This window comes from Heterodontus francisci, chromosome 8 (genome assembly GCF_036365525.1).
Source record: "Heterodontus francisci isolate sHetFra1 chromosome 8, sHetFra1.hap1, whole genome shotgun sequence".
NCBI classification, from domain to species: domain Eukaryota; kingdom Metazoa; phylum Chordata; class Chondrichthyes; order Heterodontiformes; family Heterodontidae; genus Heterodontus; species Heterodontus francisci.
This window is the reverse complement of record NC_090378.1, coordinates 2,209,719-2,230,261: the sequence shown is the minus strand read 5'-3', so window position 1 is coordinate 2,230,261 and position 20,543 is coordinate 2,209,719. Positions and strand designations below refer to the sequence as shown.

Below are 20,543 nucleotides of genomic sequence, written 5' to 3'. Positions count from 1 at the left end.
TCACAGATGCTGCCAGACCTGCTGAGTGAATCCAGCATTTCTTGTTTTAATTTTTGATCATAGACAGTTGTAATGTGAATTTGCAGCTTCTGGGGAAGGTTGGTCTGGGGCAACCTCCGAGTGAAATATTTCCATATTTTAGTGTTCTAATGGACACATTCATATCACTGGTATTAACATTGACTCCATCGTTCCTCTGTGCCTTCAGCTGCCCGGGCCCAAAACTCTGGAATTCCCTCCCTAAACCTCTCCACCTCTCTCTCCTTTAAGATGCTCCTTAAAACCAACCTCTTTGACCAAGCTTTTGGTCACCTGACCGAATATCTCTGTCAGATTTGTTTGATTTACGCTGCTGTAAAGTGCTTTTTGACATTTTACTATGTTAAAGGGGCTATAGAAATGCAAGTTATTGTTGAAGTTTGTTGTTGTTAAGAAAGGGGACTCTTGCATTTCTATAGCACCTTTTGTGACCTCAACACGTGCAAAAGAGCTTAAAAGCCAATGAGATTTTTAGGGAAGCCCTGAGGTTGTAACCAGTGCTATATAAATGCATATTCTTCCAGGACAGTTGATCTGATTATAAACTCACTCTGAACTTGTACTTGTTGGTGCTGGGAATCTGATCATTAATGAGCAGAAACACAATCCGAAACCCTCCTGTCGTCTGGTTTAAAATGTAAAAGTGGGGAGAAAAATGTTGTTGTTTTCCGAGTGAAGCTGATAAAGGGAGAGCAGAGTCCCAGAGATGAATGTCTGAGGTCTATCTGAGATCCTCAGCTTATTTCAAACCAACTTGCTGTTTGTTGCTAGGTGTAAATGCAGCCTTCACGCCAACAACTGTATCTTGGAGGAGGGGAAGCTGAGTTGTGAGTGTGAGCACAACACGACGGGGCCGGACTGCGGGAGATGCAAGAAAGGTTTTCAAGGCCGACCGTGGAGAGCAGGCTCGTACCTCCCAATCCCCAAAGGGACGGCCAATGTCTGTGAGTAACAAACACTTCTCCAGCCTGGCCCAGTGCCGATGGAAGATTCACTTCATATAACCTTCTCATCGCAACTGCCAGCAATGCACTGATTCCAACATACAGCCCAGTAGATGTTTGTGATGTTAATGTATAAACAGAGACTCACAGTGGGTGCTTGGACAGATACAGAACCATCAAATCTTACAGCACAGAGGAGGCCATTCGTCTCTGTGAAAGAACTATCCAATTAGTCCCACTCCCCCAGCTCTTTCCCCAGAGTCCTACAAATTTCTCCTTCAAGTATTTATCCAATTCCCTTTTGAAAGTTATTATTGAATCTGCTTCCACCGCCCTTTCAGGCAGCGCATTCCAGATCACAACAACTCACTGTGTAAAATAAATTCTCCTCATCTCCCCCTCTGGTTCTTTTACCAATTACCTTCAATCTGTGTCCTCTGGTTATAGGAACATAGGAAGATAGGAACAGGAGTAGGCCATTCAGCCCCTCGAGCCTGTCCCGCCATTCAATGAGATCATGGCTGATCCGCGGCCTAACTCCATATACCTGCCTTTGGCCCATATCCCAAAATATCTTTATACAATAAAAGCAAAATACTGTGGATGCTGGAAATCTGAAATAAAAACAAGAAATGCTGGAAATACTCAGCAGGTCAGGCAGCATCTGTGGAGAGAGAAGCAGAGTTAACGTTTCAGGTCAGTGACCCGTCTTCAGAACTAGCAAATATTCGAAATGTAAAAGGTTATAAGCAAGTAAAGTGGGGGTGGGGCAAGAGATAACAAAGGAAGTGTAGATAGGACAAGGTCACAGAATAGCTGACCAGAAGGTCATGGAGCAAAGGCAAACAATATGTTAATGGTGTGTTGACAACATTAGTACAGATAGGATGTTAACGGAGTGAAAACTGAACAACTGAAAACTGTACAAACATGAAAAAAAGTGGGTAAGCAAACTGAGCAAACTAAGATGAAATAAAATAAAATAAACACACAAAAAAATTTTAAAAAGGAAAAAGAAAAAAAATAACTAAAAATGAAAGTAAAATGGGGGGCTGTCATGCTCTGAAATTATTGAACTCAATGCTCAGTCCGGCAGGCTGTAGTGTGCCTAATCGGTAAATGAGATGCTGTTCCTCGAGCTTGCGTTGATGTTCACTGGAACACTGCAGCAATCCCAGGACAGAGATGTGAGCATGAGAGAAGGGGGGAGTGTTGAAATGGCAAACAACCGGAAGCTCAGGGTCCTGCTTGCGGACTGAGCGGAGGTGTTCTGCAAAGCGGTCACCCAGTCTGCGCTTGGTCTCCCCAATGTAGAGGAGACCACACTGTGAGCAGCGAATACAGTAAACTACATTGAAAGAAGTACAAGTAAATCGCTGCATCACCTGAAAGGAGTGTTTGGGGCCTGGGATAGTGAGGAGAGAGGAGGTAAATGGGCAGGTATTACACCTCCTGCGATTGCAGGGGAAGGTGCCATGGGAAGGGGACGAGGTGGTGGGGGTAATGGAGGAGTGGACCAGGGTGTCGCGGAGGGAACGATCCCTTTGAAATGCTGACAGGGGAAGGGAGGGGAAGATGCATTTGGTAGTGGCATCACACTGGAGGTGGTGGAAATGGCGGAGGATGATCCTTTGGATATGGAGGCTGATGGGGTTGAAAGTGAGGATAAGGGGAACCCTGTCACGGTTCTGGGAGGGAGGGGAAGGGGTGATATCTTTGATATACCCTTAATATCTTTGCTTAACAAAAATCTATCTATCTCAGATTTAAAATTAACAACTGTTCTAGCTTCAACTGCTGTTTGTGGGAGAGAGTTCCAAACCTCTACCACCCTTCGCATGAAGAAGTGCTTCCTAACATCTCTCCTGAACAGTCTGCTCCTAATTTTTAGACTATGCCCCTAGTTTTAGAATCTCCAACCAGTGGAAATAGTTTATCTTTATCTAGCCTGTCTTTTCCTGTTAATATCTTGAAGACTTTGATCAGATCACCTCTTAACCTTCTAAATTCTAGCGAAAACAGGTCTAATTTGTGTAATCTCTCCTCGTAACTTAACCCCTGTAGTCCAGGTATCATTCTTGTAAACCTACATTGCACTCCCTCCAAGGCCAATATATCCTTCCTAAGGTGTGGTGCCCAGAACTGCTCACAGTACTCCAAGTGGGGTCTAACCAGGGTGTTGTACAGCTGCAGCATAACCTCTGTGTCTTTATACTCCAATCCTCTAGATATAAAGGCTAGCATTCCATTAGCCTTATTGATTATTTTCTGCACTTGCTCGTGGCATTTTAAAGATCTATGCACCTGAACCCCAAGTCTCTTTGGACATCCACTGTACTTAACCTCTTCCTATTTAGAAAGTACCCTGCTCTATCCTTTTTTGGTCCAAAATGGATAATCTCACACTTGCCCTCATTGAAATCCATCTGCCACAGTTTTGCCCACTCACCTAGTCTGTCAATATCTCTTTGCAATTTTATGCTATCATCTAGACTGTCTACAATGCCACCTACCTTTGTATCATCAGCAAATTTGGATATATGATTTACTATGCCATCATCCAAGTGGTTAATGAATAATGTGAATAATTGAGGCCCCAACACAGATCCCTGTGGGACACCACTAGTCACATCCTGCCAATCAAAGTACTTACCCATTATCCCCACTCTCTGTCACCTACCACTCAACCAACTTCCTAACCATGTCAATAATTTGTTCTCAACTCCATGGGCTTCTATCTTAGTAAACAGTCTCTTATGTGGGACTTTATCAAATGTCTTCTGGAAGTCCAGATAAATAACAGCCATAGACATTCCCCTGTCCACCACCTTAGTCACATGTTCAAAAAATTCAATGAGATTTATATTAGATTAGATTAGAGATACAGCACTGAAACAGGCCCTTCGGCCCACCAAGTCTGTGCCGAACATCAACCACCCATTTATACTAATCCTACACTAATCCCATATTCCTACCAAACATCCCCACCTGTCCCTATATTTCCCTACCACCTACCTATACTAGTGAATTTTTTATAATGGCCAATTTACCTATCAACCTGCAAGTCTTTTGGCTTGTGGGAGGAAACCGGAGCACCCGGAGAAAACCCACGCAGACACAGGGAGAACTTGCAAACTCCACACAGGCAGTACCCGGAATCGAACCCGGGTCCCTGGAGCTGTGAGGCTGCGGTGCTAACCACTGCGCCACTGTGCCGCCCTTGTCAGGCATGACTTTCCCATCATGACTCCGTGTTGGCTGTCCCTGATTAACTGAAATTTTTTGAGGTGTTCAGTCACCCTATCCTTGATTATAGACTCCAGCAACTTGCCCACCACAGATGTCAGGCTAACTGGTCTGTGATTTCCTTGGTTCCCCCTTTCACCCTTCTTAAAACGTGGAGTGACATGTGCAACCTTCCAATCCAGAGGGACCACTCCTGAATCTAGGGAAATCTAAAAGACTATAGTTAGGGCATCTACAATGTGCTCCCCTACTTCCTTTAACACCCTCGGATGGAAACTGTCAGGTCCTGGGGATTTCTCACTCTTTAGTTCCATTAATTTCCTTGTTACTGATGTTTTACTTGCGTTAATTGTATTAACTTCCTGTGCCCTATCGGCTATTAATTTTTTGGGACTTCCTTTTCAACTGTAAATACTGAGGCAAAGTAATTGTTGAACATGTCTGCCATTTCCCCATTATCAATGACAATATCTCCAGTTTCAGCTTTTAGTGGGCCGACATTACTCTTGACCACCCACTTTCCCTTTATGTAACTATAAAATTTCTTCTTATTGATTTTGATGTCCCTTGCAAGTTTCCTTTCATAATCTCTTTTAGTAGCTCTTATAAGCTGCTTTGTGACCCTTTGCTGGTCTTTGTATCAATCCCATTCGGCTGGATCTGTACTGTGTTTTGCATTTTTGTAAGCCATTTCTTTTTGTTTTATGCTATCCCTAATCTCTTTAGTTGTCCATGGCTGTTTTTGCTGTGAAGTGAAGCTTTTTCCTCTCAGGGCTATATACTCGCTCTGTATTTCGTTAAATGTTTCTTTAAATATTCTCCACTGTTCTTCAGTCATTTGACCCATTAACAGATCTACCCAGTTTACCCTGGACAGTCTCTGTCTCATCCCAGTAAAGTCAGCCTTATCCAAGTCTAAAATTCTAGTAGCTGATTCGTGCTTTTCATTTTCAAACGCTACCTTGAATTCAATCATGTTGTGATCACTATTTGATAAATGTTCATGCAGAGTTAGGCTACTAATTAAATTTGGCTCATTACTCATAACTAAATCTAATATTGCCTGTCCCCTTGTTACATCTGGGACATATTGCTGTAGGAAACTATCCCGGACACATTCCAGAAATTCACTACCTTTCTGACAGGTGCTAGTCTGCCTCTCCCAATCTTTGTGTAAGTTAAAATCCCCCATTAATACTACTCTGCCTTAGTTACACACTTGCCTAATTTGTGCATTTATACAATCTAACGCCTCAGAACTGCTACCAGGGGGTCTATACACAACACCCATTACAGTTTTAGATCCTTTTCTGTTCCTCAATTCCACCCATAAGGTCTCCACTGGGTGCTTTCCCCTCATTATATCCTCCAATGAGGTGATATTATTTCTAACCAGTAAGGCTACTCCACCCCCTCTGCCATTTTCCCTGTCCCTCCTGTTAACTTTATAACCAGGTATATTTAGTTCCCAGTCCTGACCATCCTGCAGCCACGTCTCCGCAATGGCCACCACATCATAATCTTCCATTTGAATTTACTCCTGCAGCTCATCTAGTTAATTCCTTACACTCCGTGCATTTGTATATAGAACTCTTATTTGGACTATACCCCCTAACCTGTCCCTCAGCACTGATGCTTTATTCACCTGTTTACTATTTCTCTCTTCTGGTTTAACCAGTATACTACTTGCAGTTTGGTAACAATCAGCCTCACCACTAACCTGCACTCCTACCTTCTCCTTTAACTTCCAGTTTTTCCATGCAACTGAACCCTCCCCCCCACTATTTAGTTTAAAGCCCTGTCTACAGCCCTAGTCATACGATTCGCCAGGACTCTGGTCCCAGCATGATTCAGGTGGAGCCCGTCCCATCGGAACAGTTCCCTCCTTCCCCATTACTGGTGCCAATATCCCATGAATTCGAACACATTTCTTCCAATCCAATCTTTGAGCCACGCATTTACCTCTTTAATCTTATTGACCCTTTGCCAATTTGCTCGTGGCTCAGGTAGTAATCCGGAGGTTAACGACCCTCCTGTCACTGTAAACGGTTTCTCCTTATTTACTCTATCAAAACGCCTCAAGGCAAAGCCTTGACCAATCAGAGTCAAGCTGCTTGGTATAAATTTTGAACAAACCTTGGCAGTTAACTGTCATGTTGCCATAAACTGGTGCATTCTCCATGGCAACACCTCTACCAATCAGAGTTCAATCAGCACTCTCTTCTCACGCAGTATAAGTTGTTGTTTTCCCTTACATTGGTTATTCTTGCGAATTGTCCTGATGAGTGCAAGATGAAAAGTTTCGACAACATGTCTCTATTTTCGGCAATACTCAAGTTCTGTACTACTAAAAGACTATTAGTAATCCTCGCTGTAATAAATACCTGAAGTAAATCAGGAAGTGAAGGCTGTGAGGGACGTGTGTGGTCATTGGAGTGTGAGAAGTGTCCCAAGATCAGTAAAGAGTGAGGTGGATGGGCAGTGGGGAGGGGTCTTTGTGAATACTGATACCCTCACCCGTTAACTCTGTGTACTTACACATTAATCACACGTAGAGAGAACATACTTACACACTAACCTCACACTTACCTTACAAGAGCATTTTAGTGACTCTACCTAATCTCACCTAGGACTGCTGTAGGCCTTCAGAGGATGACCTTTGTTCGTGAGGTTGAGTGAGGTTAATCTCATGAACACTCCATGTGATGGGTTGTATTAATGTGTTTATCAATAAAGATTGTTAATCAGATGGCTCCCTAACTCTGCGTTTCCTTTGCCTCCCCAGGCCTCCCTGACACCATCACAAGTGACCGTAAGTTGCACCTACACTCTCTGACCTGTGACCTTCTAACACAGAATCCATTCCTGTATTGGGAACCTCCATCATCCCTCACTACCGAAGAACAATTGTGGGTGTGAACAGGGAGTGAGATGTGAACAGGGAGTGAGTGTGGAGCAAGGAGTGAGTGGGGAACAGGGAGTGAGTGGGGAACAGGGAGTGAGTGTGGAACAGGGTGTGAGTGTGGAACAGGGTGTGAGTGTGGAACAGGGTGTGAGTGTGAACAGGGAGTGAGTGTGAACAGGGAGTGAATGTGGAACAGGAGTGAGTGTGGAATAAGGAGTGAGTGTGGAGTAGGGAGTGATTGTGGAACAGGTATAGGTGTGAACAGGGAGTGAGCATGGAACAGGTGTGAGTGTGGATAGGGAGTGAGTGTGGAACAGGTGTGGTTGTGAACAGGGAGTGTGTGTGGAACAGGTGTAGGTGTGAACAGGGAGTGAGTGTGAACAGGGAGTGAGTGTGGAGCAGGAGTGGGTGTGAACAGAGAGTGATTGTGGAACAGGAGTGAGTGTGGAACAGGTGCAGGTGTGAACAGGCAGAGTGTGGTACAGGTTGATGCTGTGAACAGGGAGTGAGTGCGGAACAGGTGTCGGTGTGAATAGGGAGTGAATGTGGAACAGGTGTGAGTGTGAACAGGGAGTGAGTGTGAATATGTGTAAGTGTGAACAGGGAGTGAGTGTGAACATGCGTGGGTGTGAACAGGACTGTGATCAGATGTCTGCTTGTTTGTGTAACTCTGGGGTAAAGTACAATCTCCTCGGGCTGTGCAGTGGATACAAAGCTGGGAATTTGTAATATATACGATGCACATCTTAGCTAAGATGAAAGTGCTTCTTAACTCTGTCTCAGAGAGAACATTCAGTGAGAAGTGGAGGGAATATTTGTCGGAAGCCTGAGACCAGGATCAGTGCGGAATGCTGTAATCCCATTATCCCAGCTACAGGAATAGGAACTGGGTGAATCTCTCGGGTCACAATCTGTTTACGTTTGGTTCTGGATTTTACACCAACTCGTTCCCGTTTATTTAACCCGTTGCATGCTGCCCATATCATTCCAAACCATCGGAATATTCAACCCCCAAATCCACAGCCACACTGCCCGAGAGTGACCATAACTCCCCAAATTGACCGATTGTGACCATAACTCCCAATACTGACCAGGAATGACCATAACTCCCCACACTGAACAGGATAGACCATTACTCCTCGTACTGACCGGAAGTGTGAATAACTCCTCGTACTAACCGAGAGTGACCATAATGTCTCACACTGAGGTAGAGTGAGCAGAATGCCTTGTACTGACAGAGAGTGACCACACCTCTGCACACTGACCAAGAGTGACCATATCGCGTCCCGTACTGACCAGGAGTTACCATAACTACTGACAGAGAGTGACCACACCTCTGCACACTGACCAAGAGTGACCATACCGCGTCCCGTACTGACCAGGAGTTACCATAACTACTGACCGAGAGTTAACCCCACACTGCCCGGGAGTGAACGTACCTCCCCATACTGACTGGGAGTGAACCGGAAATGTACAAAATTTTGAGGGTCCCGGATAGAGTGGAGGTGAAGGGTCTATTCACCTTAGCAGAGAGGTCAGTGACGAGGGGGCATAGATTTAAAGTGATTGGTAGAAAGATTAGAGGGGAGAGGAGAAAAAACTTTTTCACCCAGAGGGTGGTGGGGGTCTGGAACTCACTGCCTGAAAGGGTAGTTGAGACAGAGACCCTCAACTCATTCAAAAAGAGTCTGGATATGCACCTCAAGTGCCGTATTCTGCAGGGCTACGGACCAAATGATGGAAGGTGGGATTAGAATAGGTGGATCGTTTTTTGGCCGGCACAGACAGAATGGGCCAAGTGGCCTCTTTCTGTGCCTTAAACTTTCTATGATTCTATAGCTCCTCGTACTGTCAAGAGTGACCATAACTCCGCACACTGACTGATAGTGACATACAGTCCCATACTGACCGGGATTGACCATAACTCCACACACTGACTGAGAGTGACCCATAACTGAACACACTGACCAAGAGTGACCATAACTCTCCACACTGACTGAGAGTGACCATAACTCCCCGCACTGATTGAGAATGACCATAACTCCCCGCACTGACTGAGAGTGACCATAACTCAACACACTGACTGAGAGTGACCATAACTCCCCACACTGACTAAGAGTGACCATAACTCCACACACTGACTGAGAGTGACCCATAACTCAACACACTGACTGAGAGTGACCATAACTCCACACACTGACTGAGAGTGACCCATAACTCAACACACTGACTGAGAGTGACCCATAACTCCACACACTGACTGAGAGTGACCATAACTCCACACACTGACTGAGAGTGACCCATAACTCAACACACTGACTGAGAGTGACCCATAACTCAACACACTGACTGAGAGTGACCAAAACTCCCCACACTGACTGAGAGTGACCATAACTCCCCACACTGACTGAGAGTGACCAAAACTCCCCACACTGACTGAGAGTGACCATAACTCTCCACACTAACTGAGAGTGACCATAACTCCACACATTGACTGAGAGTGACCATAACTCCACACACTGAATGAGAGTGACCATAACTCCCCACACTGACTGGGAGTGACCGTAACTCCACACACTGACCGAGAATGACCATAACTCCCCACACTGTCCGGGAGTGACCATAACTTCTCATGCTGACTGGGAGTGACCATAACTCTCCACACTGACCAGGAGTGACCATAACTCCCCACACTGACTGAGAGTGACCATAACTCCACACACTGACTGAGAGTGACCATAACTCCCCACACTGACCAGGAGTGACCATAACTCCACACACTGACTGAGAGTGACCATAACTCCACACACAGACTGAGAGTGACCATAACTCCCCACACTGACCAGGAGTGACCATAACTCCACACACTGACCGGTCAGCAATTTTGGAGCAGGAATATGTTGGAAGTGGATCTTCAGATGGCAGGGTCCTAAGTTCGGGAATTCCACCCCCCCCCCCGCCCCCCCACCACCCCCGCGAGCCTCTGCACCTCTCATTCCTCCTTTAAGATGATCCTTAAAATGTACTGTTGTGACCAAGTGATCGGTCGCCTGTCCTAACATCACCCCTTGTGTCTCGGTGTCAGGTTTTGTCTGGTTGGTTTTGATGTGGTGATGGATGTTTGCTTACTTGTCTCCCAGACCCTCTGTGTGTGTGGGAACACATTATAGATGTTGTGTTCAGACTGTGTGTCGTTCTGCAGCCAGGGTTAATAATTGTTGATTTCTCCTGACGCGTTGCAGCTGATCCAAAGCTGTGTCACACACGGCCAAGTATCTCATCACGAGAGGTCGTGAACCTAAAGCAAGGTAGGATCTCTGACCCACCAACAGTGCAGTGTTCCCTCAGTACTGACCCTCCGACAGTGCAGTGTTCCCTCAGTACCAACCCTCCGACAGTGCAGCGGTCCCTCAGTACTGACCCTCTGACAGTGCAGCACTCCCTCAGAACTGACCCTCTGACAGTGCAGCACTCCCTCAGAACTGACCCTCTGACAGTGCAGCACTCCCTCAGAACTGACCCTCCAACAGTGCAGCACTCCCTCAGAACTGACCCTCCAACAGTGCAGCGCTCCCTCAGTACTGACCCTCCAACAGTGCAGCACTCCCTCAGAACTGACCCTCCAACAATGCAGCGCTCCCTCAGTACTGACCCTCCAACAGTGCAGCACTCACTCAGAGCTGACCCTCCAACAGTGCAGCACTCCCTCAGTACTGACCCTCTGACAGTGCAGCACTCCCTCAGTACTGACCCTCTGACTGTGCAGTGCTCCCACAGTACTGACCCTCCGACAGTGCGGCGCTCCCTCAGTACTAACCCCCCAACAGTGCAGCACTCCCTCAGTTCTGACCCTCTGACAGTGCAGCACTCCCTCAGTACTGACCCTCCAACAGTGCAGCACTCCCTCAGTACTGACCCTCTGACAGTGCAGCACTCCCTCAGTACTGACCCTCCGACAGTGCAGCATTGCCTCAGTACTGACCCTCCAACAGTGCAGCACTCCCTCAGTACTGACCCTCCAACAGTACAGCACTCCCTCAGTACTGAACCTCTGACAGTGCAGCACTCCCTCAGTACTGACCCTCTGACAGTGCAGCACTCCCTCAGTATAGACCCTCTGACTGTGCAGCGCTCCCACAGTACTGACCCTCCGACAGTGCGGCGCTCCCTCAGTACTAACCCCCCAACAGTGCAGCACTCCCTCAGTTTTGACCCTCTGACAGTGCAGCACTGCCTCAGTACTGACCCTCTGACTGTGCAGCGCTCCCACAGTACTGACCCTCCGACAGTGCGGCGCTCCCTCAGTACTAACCCCCCAACAGTGCAGCACTCCCTCAGTTCTGACCCTCTGACAGTGCAGCACTCCCTCAGTACTGACTCTCCAACAGTGCAGCACTCCCTCAGTACTGACCCTCCGACAGTGCAGCATTGCCTCAGTACTGACCCTCCGACAGTGCAGCGCTTCCTCAGTACTGACCCTCTGACAGTGCAGCACTCCCTCAGTACTGACCCTCAGACAGTGCAGCACTCCCTCAGTACTGACCCTCAGACAGTTTAACCCTCACTCAGTATCGCAGTGGGAGTGTTAGATTTGATTATGGGCTCAGGTCTGTAGAGTTTGACCAGAATCGTTGACCTTCTTTCTCAGAGTTCAGAGAGGTCTCCACTCAGCCTGGGTGAAAGGTCCCTAAATTGGCCACACTGTATAAAACCTGGCAGTGGATTCTATAAACCCGGGATTGGGATAATCCATTGCCGTCTGCTGACTCAATGCGAACGGTAATGATCCTGGAGTCTGATATTCTCCCCTCACTGCTGGAATCCTTCGCATTCCCTCCCTCCCATTCCAGGCATTTCCTTCCCACCCCGTTCCTGCAGCATGTTCCCTACTCCCAGTCTGCCACACATCTTCATCCCATCGACGTCCCGTCTACCTTCTCTGTCTTTTCCTTGCAAGACTGCGAATGCTTCGGCCACTCGAACCGGTGCAGTTATCTCGAGCTACTCACCACTGCCGTTTGCGTGAACTGTAAGCACAACACTAGAGGCCGACACTGCCAGTTATGCCGCCTGGGCTACCACCGAAACCATTCAGCACAGCTGAACCACCACAACGTTTGCCTAGGTCAGTTCCTCTTACAATCTCCGTTCGCACCTCCTTCCTTCATCTTTATGTTTTCAGCCCAAAACGTGAGAACAGACCTGAGCAAAAGGGCGTCAGAAATAGGTTCCCCTTTCCTGAATGAGTAGACCCATCTCAAACTTTCCCTAGCGATGGGGCCTGGTCCAGCCTTTCCCTAGCGATGAGGCCTGGTCCAGCCTTTCCCTAGCGATGGGGCCTGGTCCAGCCTTTCCCTAGCGATGGGGCCTGGTCCAGCCTTTCCCTAGTGATGGGCACTTGTCCAGCCTTTCCCTCGCAATGAGGCCTGGTCCAGCCTTTCCCTAGTGATGGGCACTTGTCCAGTCTTTCCCTAGCAATGAGGCCTGGTCCAGCCTTTCCCTAGCGATGAGGCCTGGTCCAGCCTTTCCCTCGCAATGAGGCCTGGTCCAGCCTTTCCCTAGTGATGGGGCCTGGTCCAGCCTTTCACTAGCAATGAGGCCTGGTCCAGCCTTTCCCTAGCGATGAGGCCTGGTCCAGCCTTTCCCTCGCAATGAGGCCTGGTCCAGCCTTTCCCTAGTGATGGGGCCTGGTCCAGCCTTTCACTAGCAATGAGGCCTGGTCCAGCCTTTCCCTAGCGATGAGGCCTGGTCCAGCCTTTCCCTAGCGATGAGGCCTGGTCCAGCCTTTCCCTAGCAATGAGGCCTGGTCCAGCCTTTCCCTCGCAATGAGGCCTGGTCCAGACTTTCCCTCACGATGGACACTTGTCCAGCCTTTCCCTAGTGATGGGCACTTGTCCAGCCTTTCCCTCGCAATGAGGCCTGGTCCAGCCTTTCCCTCGCGATGGACACTTGTCCAGCCTTTCCCTAGTGATGGGCACTTGTCCAGCCTTTCCCTCGCAATGAGGCCTGGTCCAGCCTTTCCCTCGCAATGAGGCCTGGTCCAGCCTTTCCCTAGCGATGAGGCCTGGTCCAGCCTTTCCCTAGCGATGGGTGCTTGTCCAGCCTTTCCCTAGCAATGAGGCCTGGTCCAGCCTTTCCCTAGCGATGAGGCCTGGTCCAGCCTTTCCCTAGCGATGAAGCCTGGTCCAGCCTTTCCCTAGCAATGAGGCCTGGTCCAGCCTTTCCCTAGCGATGGGGCCTGGTCCAGCCTTTCCCTAGCGATGGGTGCTTGTCCAGCCTTTCCCTAGCAATGAGGCCTGGTCAAGCCTTTCCCTAGCGATGGGGCCTGGTCCAGCCTTTCTCTAGCGATGGGTGCTTGTCCAGCCTTTCCCTAGCAATGAGGCCTGGTCCAGTCTTTCCCTAGCGATGAGGCCTGTTCCAGCCTTTCCCTAGCGATGAGGCCTGGTCCAGTCTTTCCCTAGCGATGAGGCCTGTTCCAGCCTTTCCCTAGCGATGGGTGCTTGTCCAGCCTTTCCCTAGCAATGAGGCCTGGTCCAGTCTTTCCCTAGCGATGGGGCCTGGTCCAGCCTTTCCCTAGCGATGGGGCCTGGTCCAGCCTTTCTCTAGCTTTTTTTTATTAGTTTGGGGGATGTGGGCGATGCTGGCCAGGCCAGCTTTTACTGCCCATCTCTAATTGCCCTTGAGAAGGTGATGGTGAGCTCCCTTCTTGAACCGCTGCAGTCCATGTGGGGTAGGGACACCCTCAGTTCTGTTAGTAAGGGAGTTCCAGGACTTTGACCCAGTGACAGTGAAGGAACGGCGATATAGTTCCAAGTCAGGATGGTGTGTGACTTGGAGGGGAACTTGCAGGTGGTGGTGTTCCCATGCATTTGCTGCCCTTGTCCTTCTAGGTGGTAGAGGTCGCGGGTTTGGAAGATGCTGTCTAAGGAGCCTTGGTGCGTTGCTGCAGTGCATCTTGTAGATGGTACACACTGCTGCCACTGTGCGTCGGTGGTGGAGGGAGTGAATGTTTGTGGATGGGGTGCCAATCAAGCAGGCTGCTTTGTCCTGCATGGTGTCGAGCTTCTTGAGTATTGTCAGAGCTGCTTATACAACTTCTGAAGGGAAAAGAATTTGCAGGGCTACGGGGAAAAGGCAGGGGAGTGGGACTAGGTGAGTTGTTCTTACAGAGAGCTGGCACAGACATGGAAGGCCAAATGGCCTCCCTGTGTACTCTAACCATTCCATGATTCCCCTTGAATGTATCGATACTGTTCACCTCAACCACTCCCTGTGGTAGTGAGTTCCACATTCTCACCACTCTCTGGGTAAAGAGGTTTTTCCTGAATTCCCAATTGGATTTATTAGTCACTGTATTATATTGATGGCCCCTGGTTCTGGTCTCCTCCACAAGTGAAATATCTTCTCTACGTTTATCTTATCAAACCCATTCATAATCTTAAAGACCTCTATCAGCTAACCCCTCAGTCCTCTCTTTGCTAGAGAAAAGAGCCACAGCCTGTTCAATTTTTCCTGATAGTTATAACCTCTGACATCATCCTGATAAATCTTATTCTGTACCTCCTCAATATCCATTTTATAATATGGAGATGGAACTGTGCTCAGTGCTCCAAGTATTGTCTACAAGTTTGATACAAGTTTTCTATAATTCTCTGCTGGTGAATTCTAATCTCTAGTGATGAAGCCAATGTTGGTTTGCTTCTTCTGGCTTTGTTAACCTGTGTTAATTCTGTGCAGTTGTCCCAGAGAGTGGAACATGGGCTGTGTGCAGTCTGTGTGGAGCATTGCAGCTGTTTATAAAGTGTTAGCGGCCTGTTTTAGCTCCCAGAGTCTGACCGTCCCTTGTCTTGGCTCACAGTCATTTCTGTTTCTGAACTTGTGTCAATGTGTTTTATTGGGCACCGTCATGTGCAGTGTGTGTGTTGTCTTGTTTTTGCAGACTGTAAGTGTAACTCTGAGGGTTCGCTCCACCATCACTGTAATGACACGGGATATTGTGACTGTAAGGAGGGGGCAGCAGGGCCCAAGTGTGACAAGTGCCTGCCCGGATATTACTGGCACAGGGGCTGTCGAGGTAAGTAACGGTTCCTGCACCAGCTCCTCTCCTGTCTCCACCCCGGCTTCTGTGTGTCAAGGACAGCAAATCTGATTTATCTAAGGTACCATGGGGGAATTGCAGAGGCTTTTAGTGAGTGAACCCTGCTGGACTTTCCCATCATTTACCACACAATGACTGGCACAGCTCCTCACAAAGGGAGGGTCAGGAGTGAGGTTTCTTAGAATCAGACAGGACAGAAGGAGGCCATTCGGCCTATCGTGCATGTGCTGGCTCTTTGAAAGAACTATCCAATTAGTCCCACTTCCCTGCTCTTTCCCCACAGCCCTGCAATTATTTTCCTTTTCAAGTTTTTATCCAAATCCCTTTTGAAAGTTATTATTGAATCTGCTTCCACCGCCCTTTCAGGCAGCGCGTTCCAGATCACAACAAGTCACTGTGTAAAATAAATTCTCCTCATCTCCCCCTCTGGTTCTTTTAACAATTACCTGAAATCCGTGTCCTCTGGTTACTGACCCTCCTGTCACTCCTGTCCATCAAAATCCTTCATGACTTGTATTATGATCGAGGCAGGCAGAGTGCACTGTCTTTCTCCAGTTCCACTTCTCCACGGGTCACAACATATATTGAAATGTTTTACCCAGTTACCAAAACAGACAATTATATACTTTATTTATATTAGTTTCAGAATAGAAATCTGCCAATCAGCTTACTTATTAAACAGTAAAATTAGTTTTAAAAAAGCAAAATACTGCAGATGCTGGAAATCTGAAATAAAAACAGAGAGTTTTGGGGCGGTGCAGTGGTTAGCACCGCAGCCTCACAGCTCCAGCGACCCGGGTTCGGTTCTGGGTACTGCCTGTGTGGAGTTTGCAAGTTCTCCCTGTGACCACGTGGGTTTCCGCCGGGTGCTCCGGTTTCCTCCCACAGCCAAAGACTTGCAGGTTAATAGGTAAATCGGCCATTGTAAATTGCCCCTAGTGTAGGTAGATCGTAGGAGAATAGTGGGGATGTGGTAGGGAATATGGGATTAATGTAGGATTAGTATAAATGGGTGGTTGTTGGTTGGCACAGACTCGGTGGGCTGAAGGGCCTGTTTCAGTGCTGTATCTCTAAATAAATAAAAGTGCCAGAAATACTCAGCAGGTCTGGCAGCATCTGTGGAGAGAGAAACAGAGTTAACGTTTCAGGTCAGTGACCCTTCTTCAGAACTGACAAAGTTTAGAAATAGATAGGCTATGAGCAAGTGAATTGGGGGCTGGGGGAAGGGAACAAAAGGGAAGATGTGCGAATAGGGCCAAGGGCCGGAGAAAATAACTGACAAGGAGGTCATGGGGCAAAGGGAGTGTGCTAATGGTGTGGTGAAAGTTATTAAATACAAAATCATTAATTTATTATAAAGCAAGACTTATTCAATAAAGATGCAAAGCTTGTTAACACACAGGTTGAAATATGAAAGTCTAAATATACTCCCTTCTAAATAACCCAACACACAAACCGGATAAAGAAAAAATAAAGAAGCTTTCTCTGCAGAGATTGCTTTTACACGGTCTGGCGTCTGGGTACATGTGGAGGGCTGCCAATAGAATCATTCTGGAGCACTTCTGTTTAGGAGACGTCAAGGAGTAGCCTTGCAGGTTTTCTGGGAGAATTACTGTATTGGTGGGTTCAGCTATCACACTGGATTCTCAGAAGATTTTTCAACACAGGTGGCAAAAGGATGAGTTGGGTGACTTCTCTCTTAGCAGGATACACACCATCTGCTCATTCAAACAGTTCAAAAATGAAACCAACTCCTGACCACCATAAATCTAGACATGTGACTTCTCTGTAAACAACTCAAAATAGTTCTGTAATCCATAAGGCTCCAGCTGTTTACTTATCATAAGACATGTGACTTCCAGTAAGTGTGTGTTTGTGTTTTTAAACAAAGTCCCAAATGTTTTCCAATCACTCTTAAAAAAAAAAGCGTCCAGCATCTCCTCGGGTATTTTCCACAGTCTTTTAAATACAAGTCCTCAAAAAATATAAATAATGGAAGCACGTTCATAACATTTTGAACACCTCTATTAAATCTTAACCTTCTTTGCTCTAAGGAGAACAATCCCAGATTCTCCAGTGTCTCCACATAACTGAAGTTTTTAATCCCTGGGGCGATTCCAGTAAATCTACTCTGTTGCCTCTCCAAGGCCTTGACATTCTTCTTAAAGTGTGGGGTGCCCAGAAATGGACACAGAATTTAATCCTCAGTCTCTATTCCAGCAATTAATTATCAAATTTGTCCCTTTGACCCATCTTCTTTGGTTCCTTAAGACGCAAGCTTTTAGTCACCTTGCCTACTCCCCTTGTAGCCAGTTTGCTATCCATTCTGCTACTTGTTCCCTTCCTGCTCTGACCTTATCTTGAGTTTACTATGTGGTACCTTATCGAAGGCTTTTAAAAATCTGAATATATTGTCTCTTACATCACCCCTATCTATCCTTTCTGTTACTTCTTCAAAGAATTCAATAAGTTTCATCAAGCATGACCTTCCCTTCTGGAATCCATACTGACTACTGTTATGAAAGTGATTCTGTTTTCTGTTAAAAGTATTTTTTTAAAGGAATTCCTAGATGAACTGAATCAATGTTGGACCATTTTTTAAAAAAAAAGAGAACCACAAAGGGGGCATTGAAGGAACTGGTGGCAACAATGTTACCGGTTGTCCAATGACTCAAGTTAAAGATAGAACAGAAACCCTGGTAAAAGGGACAGAGAAGTGACAAGCACCCCTTTGATTGGACAATCCCAGTAGCAGCAGAGCACCTGGAAGGGCAGAAAACTGGCAAGCTTCTTGGTTGTTGGTCAGTGTGTTTGTGGTTTTACCATCTGGAGTGAGATAAAGTCAAGTCTGTGGAAGAAGTTAAAAAGGACAGAAGACTGCAACCCAACTCGCTTTCCAGCAATTCAATAGAAGATCTTGTGAAGTCCACTGTGTCAATTCACTTCATCTCCTGTCTCTGAAGAAAGCCTGCTAAAATTAATTCTCAACACCGCCTGAAAAGAACTGACCTAAAGATCTTAATGACTTGCCTACGTATACTCAGAAGTTAGACTGTGTGCCAGTTTTTGGAACAACATATCTCATCTGCCCTTTGCTTCAAAAATGAGCAAGTAATTTTCCTGGGTGTTATTTTTTCTCTGTAACAGAGCTCTGAATTTATAAAAATCCCTTTTATCTTTCTTCGCTTAACCGGTGTATGTATATCTGTGTGTGAGTGTGAAGGAACTAAGGTAAAAGGGGGACTTTAAAATTTAATGTTGGGACTTTAAAATTTTTAATCTGTATGTTTATGTTTTACTTCATTACTAGTTAACATTGTTCTGTAATGAATTGTTAATTTTGCTGTTCAGTAAAGAAACTTGGTTAGTGTGTGTTATTCAGGGAAAAATTGAGGATATGATTGACCGTATCGATAAGTGGGAAAAATGTTAAATATGTTGTGACCTATGGAGAAGTGGGACTGAGTTAACAGTGCACTCCCCCCGCCTCAGTCATAACATATATAATTGGGGGCTCTCTTTCACTGGGATAAACACAACGCTGACGGCATACAATTGTAAGTGGGGTAATAATAATTGAAAAAGAAAAAAAGAAAAACAACCAGGTTTCTTGTGCAATAAAGTAAAGTTTACACCACCAGGATAGCTTTAACAGTTGCTGGGACTTTTATGGGGAAGGAGGATGTATCTCTTAGTAATTTGAGGAATTTAACCAAGGTTAAACTAAAGGATTTGGCAGAATTGTTGGTGTTAGAGTTAAAATCAGGCACTAAGAAAGCAGACATAATTGAAGTAATAGCACACCATTTGAAATTGGAAGAAGAAGGTAGTAAACCAGTGGATAGTGCAGTTGTATTAGCTAAAATTCAGTTACACATGAAACAGCTTGAACTTGACAAAGAAAAGCAATAAAAGTAGAAAAACTTATGCTTGAATTTCAAAGAGAAAGTGAAAGAGAAGGAAGGGAATTCAAATTAAAAAAAGATGGAACTAAGACAAAGCGGTGGTCTTGACTCCAGATAAAATTTTGGTGGGGAAGGATTTGTTTCCAGCTCAGGACCCAGTGGCGAGCTGTTTGAATTTGTGCAAGTCCTCCCTAAATTTGAGAAAGGGACGTAGAGGCTTTTTTCATTGCTTTTGAAAAGATAGCCAAACAGATGAAGTGGCCAAAGGAAAGCTAGACACAGCTTATGCAAAGCAGGTTGATGGGCAAATATGCCATGCTTTCTGAAGAAGCTTCTGCAGATTATGAGATGGCAAAAAAGGCTATTCTCACTGCATATGAGTTAGTCCCTGAAGCTTACTGACAGAAATCTCAGAACCTCTGGAGATTATCTGGGCAAACGTATATAGAATTTGAGAAGGTAAATCAAATTAATTTTGATCTCCTCGGTATTCACCGAGGAGAGGGACATGACGGATGTTGAGGTTAGGAACAGATGTTTGATTACTCTAGGTCAAGTCGGCATAAGGAGGGAGGAAGTGTTGGGTATTCTAAAGTGCATTAAGGTGGACAAGTCCCCAGGTCCGGATGGGATCTATCCCAGGTTACTGTGGGAAGCGAGAGAGGAAATAGCTGGGGTCTTAACAGATATCTTTGCAGCATCCTTAAACACGGGTGAGGTCCCAGAGGACTGGAGAATTGCTAATGTTGTCCCCTTGTTTAAGAAGGGTAGCAGGGATAATCCAGGTAATTATAGACCGGTGAGCCTGACGTCAGTGGTAGGGAAGCTGCTGGAGAAGATACTGAGGGATAGGATCTATTCCGATTTGGAAGAAAATGGGCTTATCAGTGATAGGCAACATGGTTTTGTGCAGGGAAGGTCATGTCTTACCAACTTAATAGAATTCTTTGAGGAAGTGACAAAGTTGATTGATGAGGGAAAGGCTGTAGATGTCATATACATGGACTTCAGTAAGGCATTTGATAAGGTTCCCCATGGTAGGCTGATGGAGAAAGTGAATTCGCATGGGATCCAGGGTGTACTAGCTAGATGGATAAAGAACTGGCTGGGCAACAGGAGACAGAGAGTAGCAGTGGAAGGGAGTTTCTCAAAATGGAGACGTGTGACCAGTGGTGTTCCACAGGGATCCGTGCTGGGACCACTGTTGTTTGTGATATACATAAATGATGTGGAGGAAAGTATAGGTGGTCTGATTAGCAAGTTTGCAGACGACACTAAGATTGGTGGAGTAGCAGATAGTGAAGGGGACTGTCAGAGAATACAGCAGAGTATAGATAGATTGGAGAGTTGGGCAGAGAAATGGCAGATGGAGTTCAATCAGGGTAAATGCGAGGTGATGCATTTTG

General features: G+C 46.3%; 1 protein-coding gene across 6 annotated transcripts in view; it reads left to right on the top strand.

Annotated features, from left to right (window-relative positions):
* The window catches only part of LOC137372615 (netrin-G1-like), a 215,455-nt gene that overhangs the window by 185,283 nt on the left and 9,629 nt on the right, over positions 1 to 20,543 (top strand). For 5 of the 6 annotated variants that reach the window (XM_068036552.1, XM_068036549.1, XM_068036550.1 and 2 more), the window contains 4 exons: positions 811 to 983; positions 7,015 to 7,041; positions 12,092 to 12,259; positions 15,074 to 15,208. In XM_068036552.1, the coding sequence (XP_067892653.1) occupies positions 811 to 983; positions 7,015 to 7,041; positions 12,092 to 12,259; positions 15,074 to 15,208 (503 nt within the window). The remainder of the gene's footprint in view (positions 1 to 810; positions 984 to 7,014; positions 7,042 to 12,091; positions 12,260 to 15,073; positions 15,209 to 20,543) is intronic. The other variant, XM_068036554.1, reaches the window with a different exon arrangement.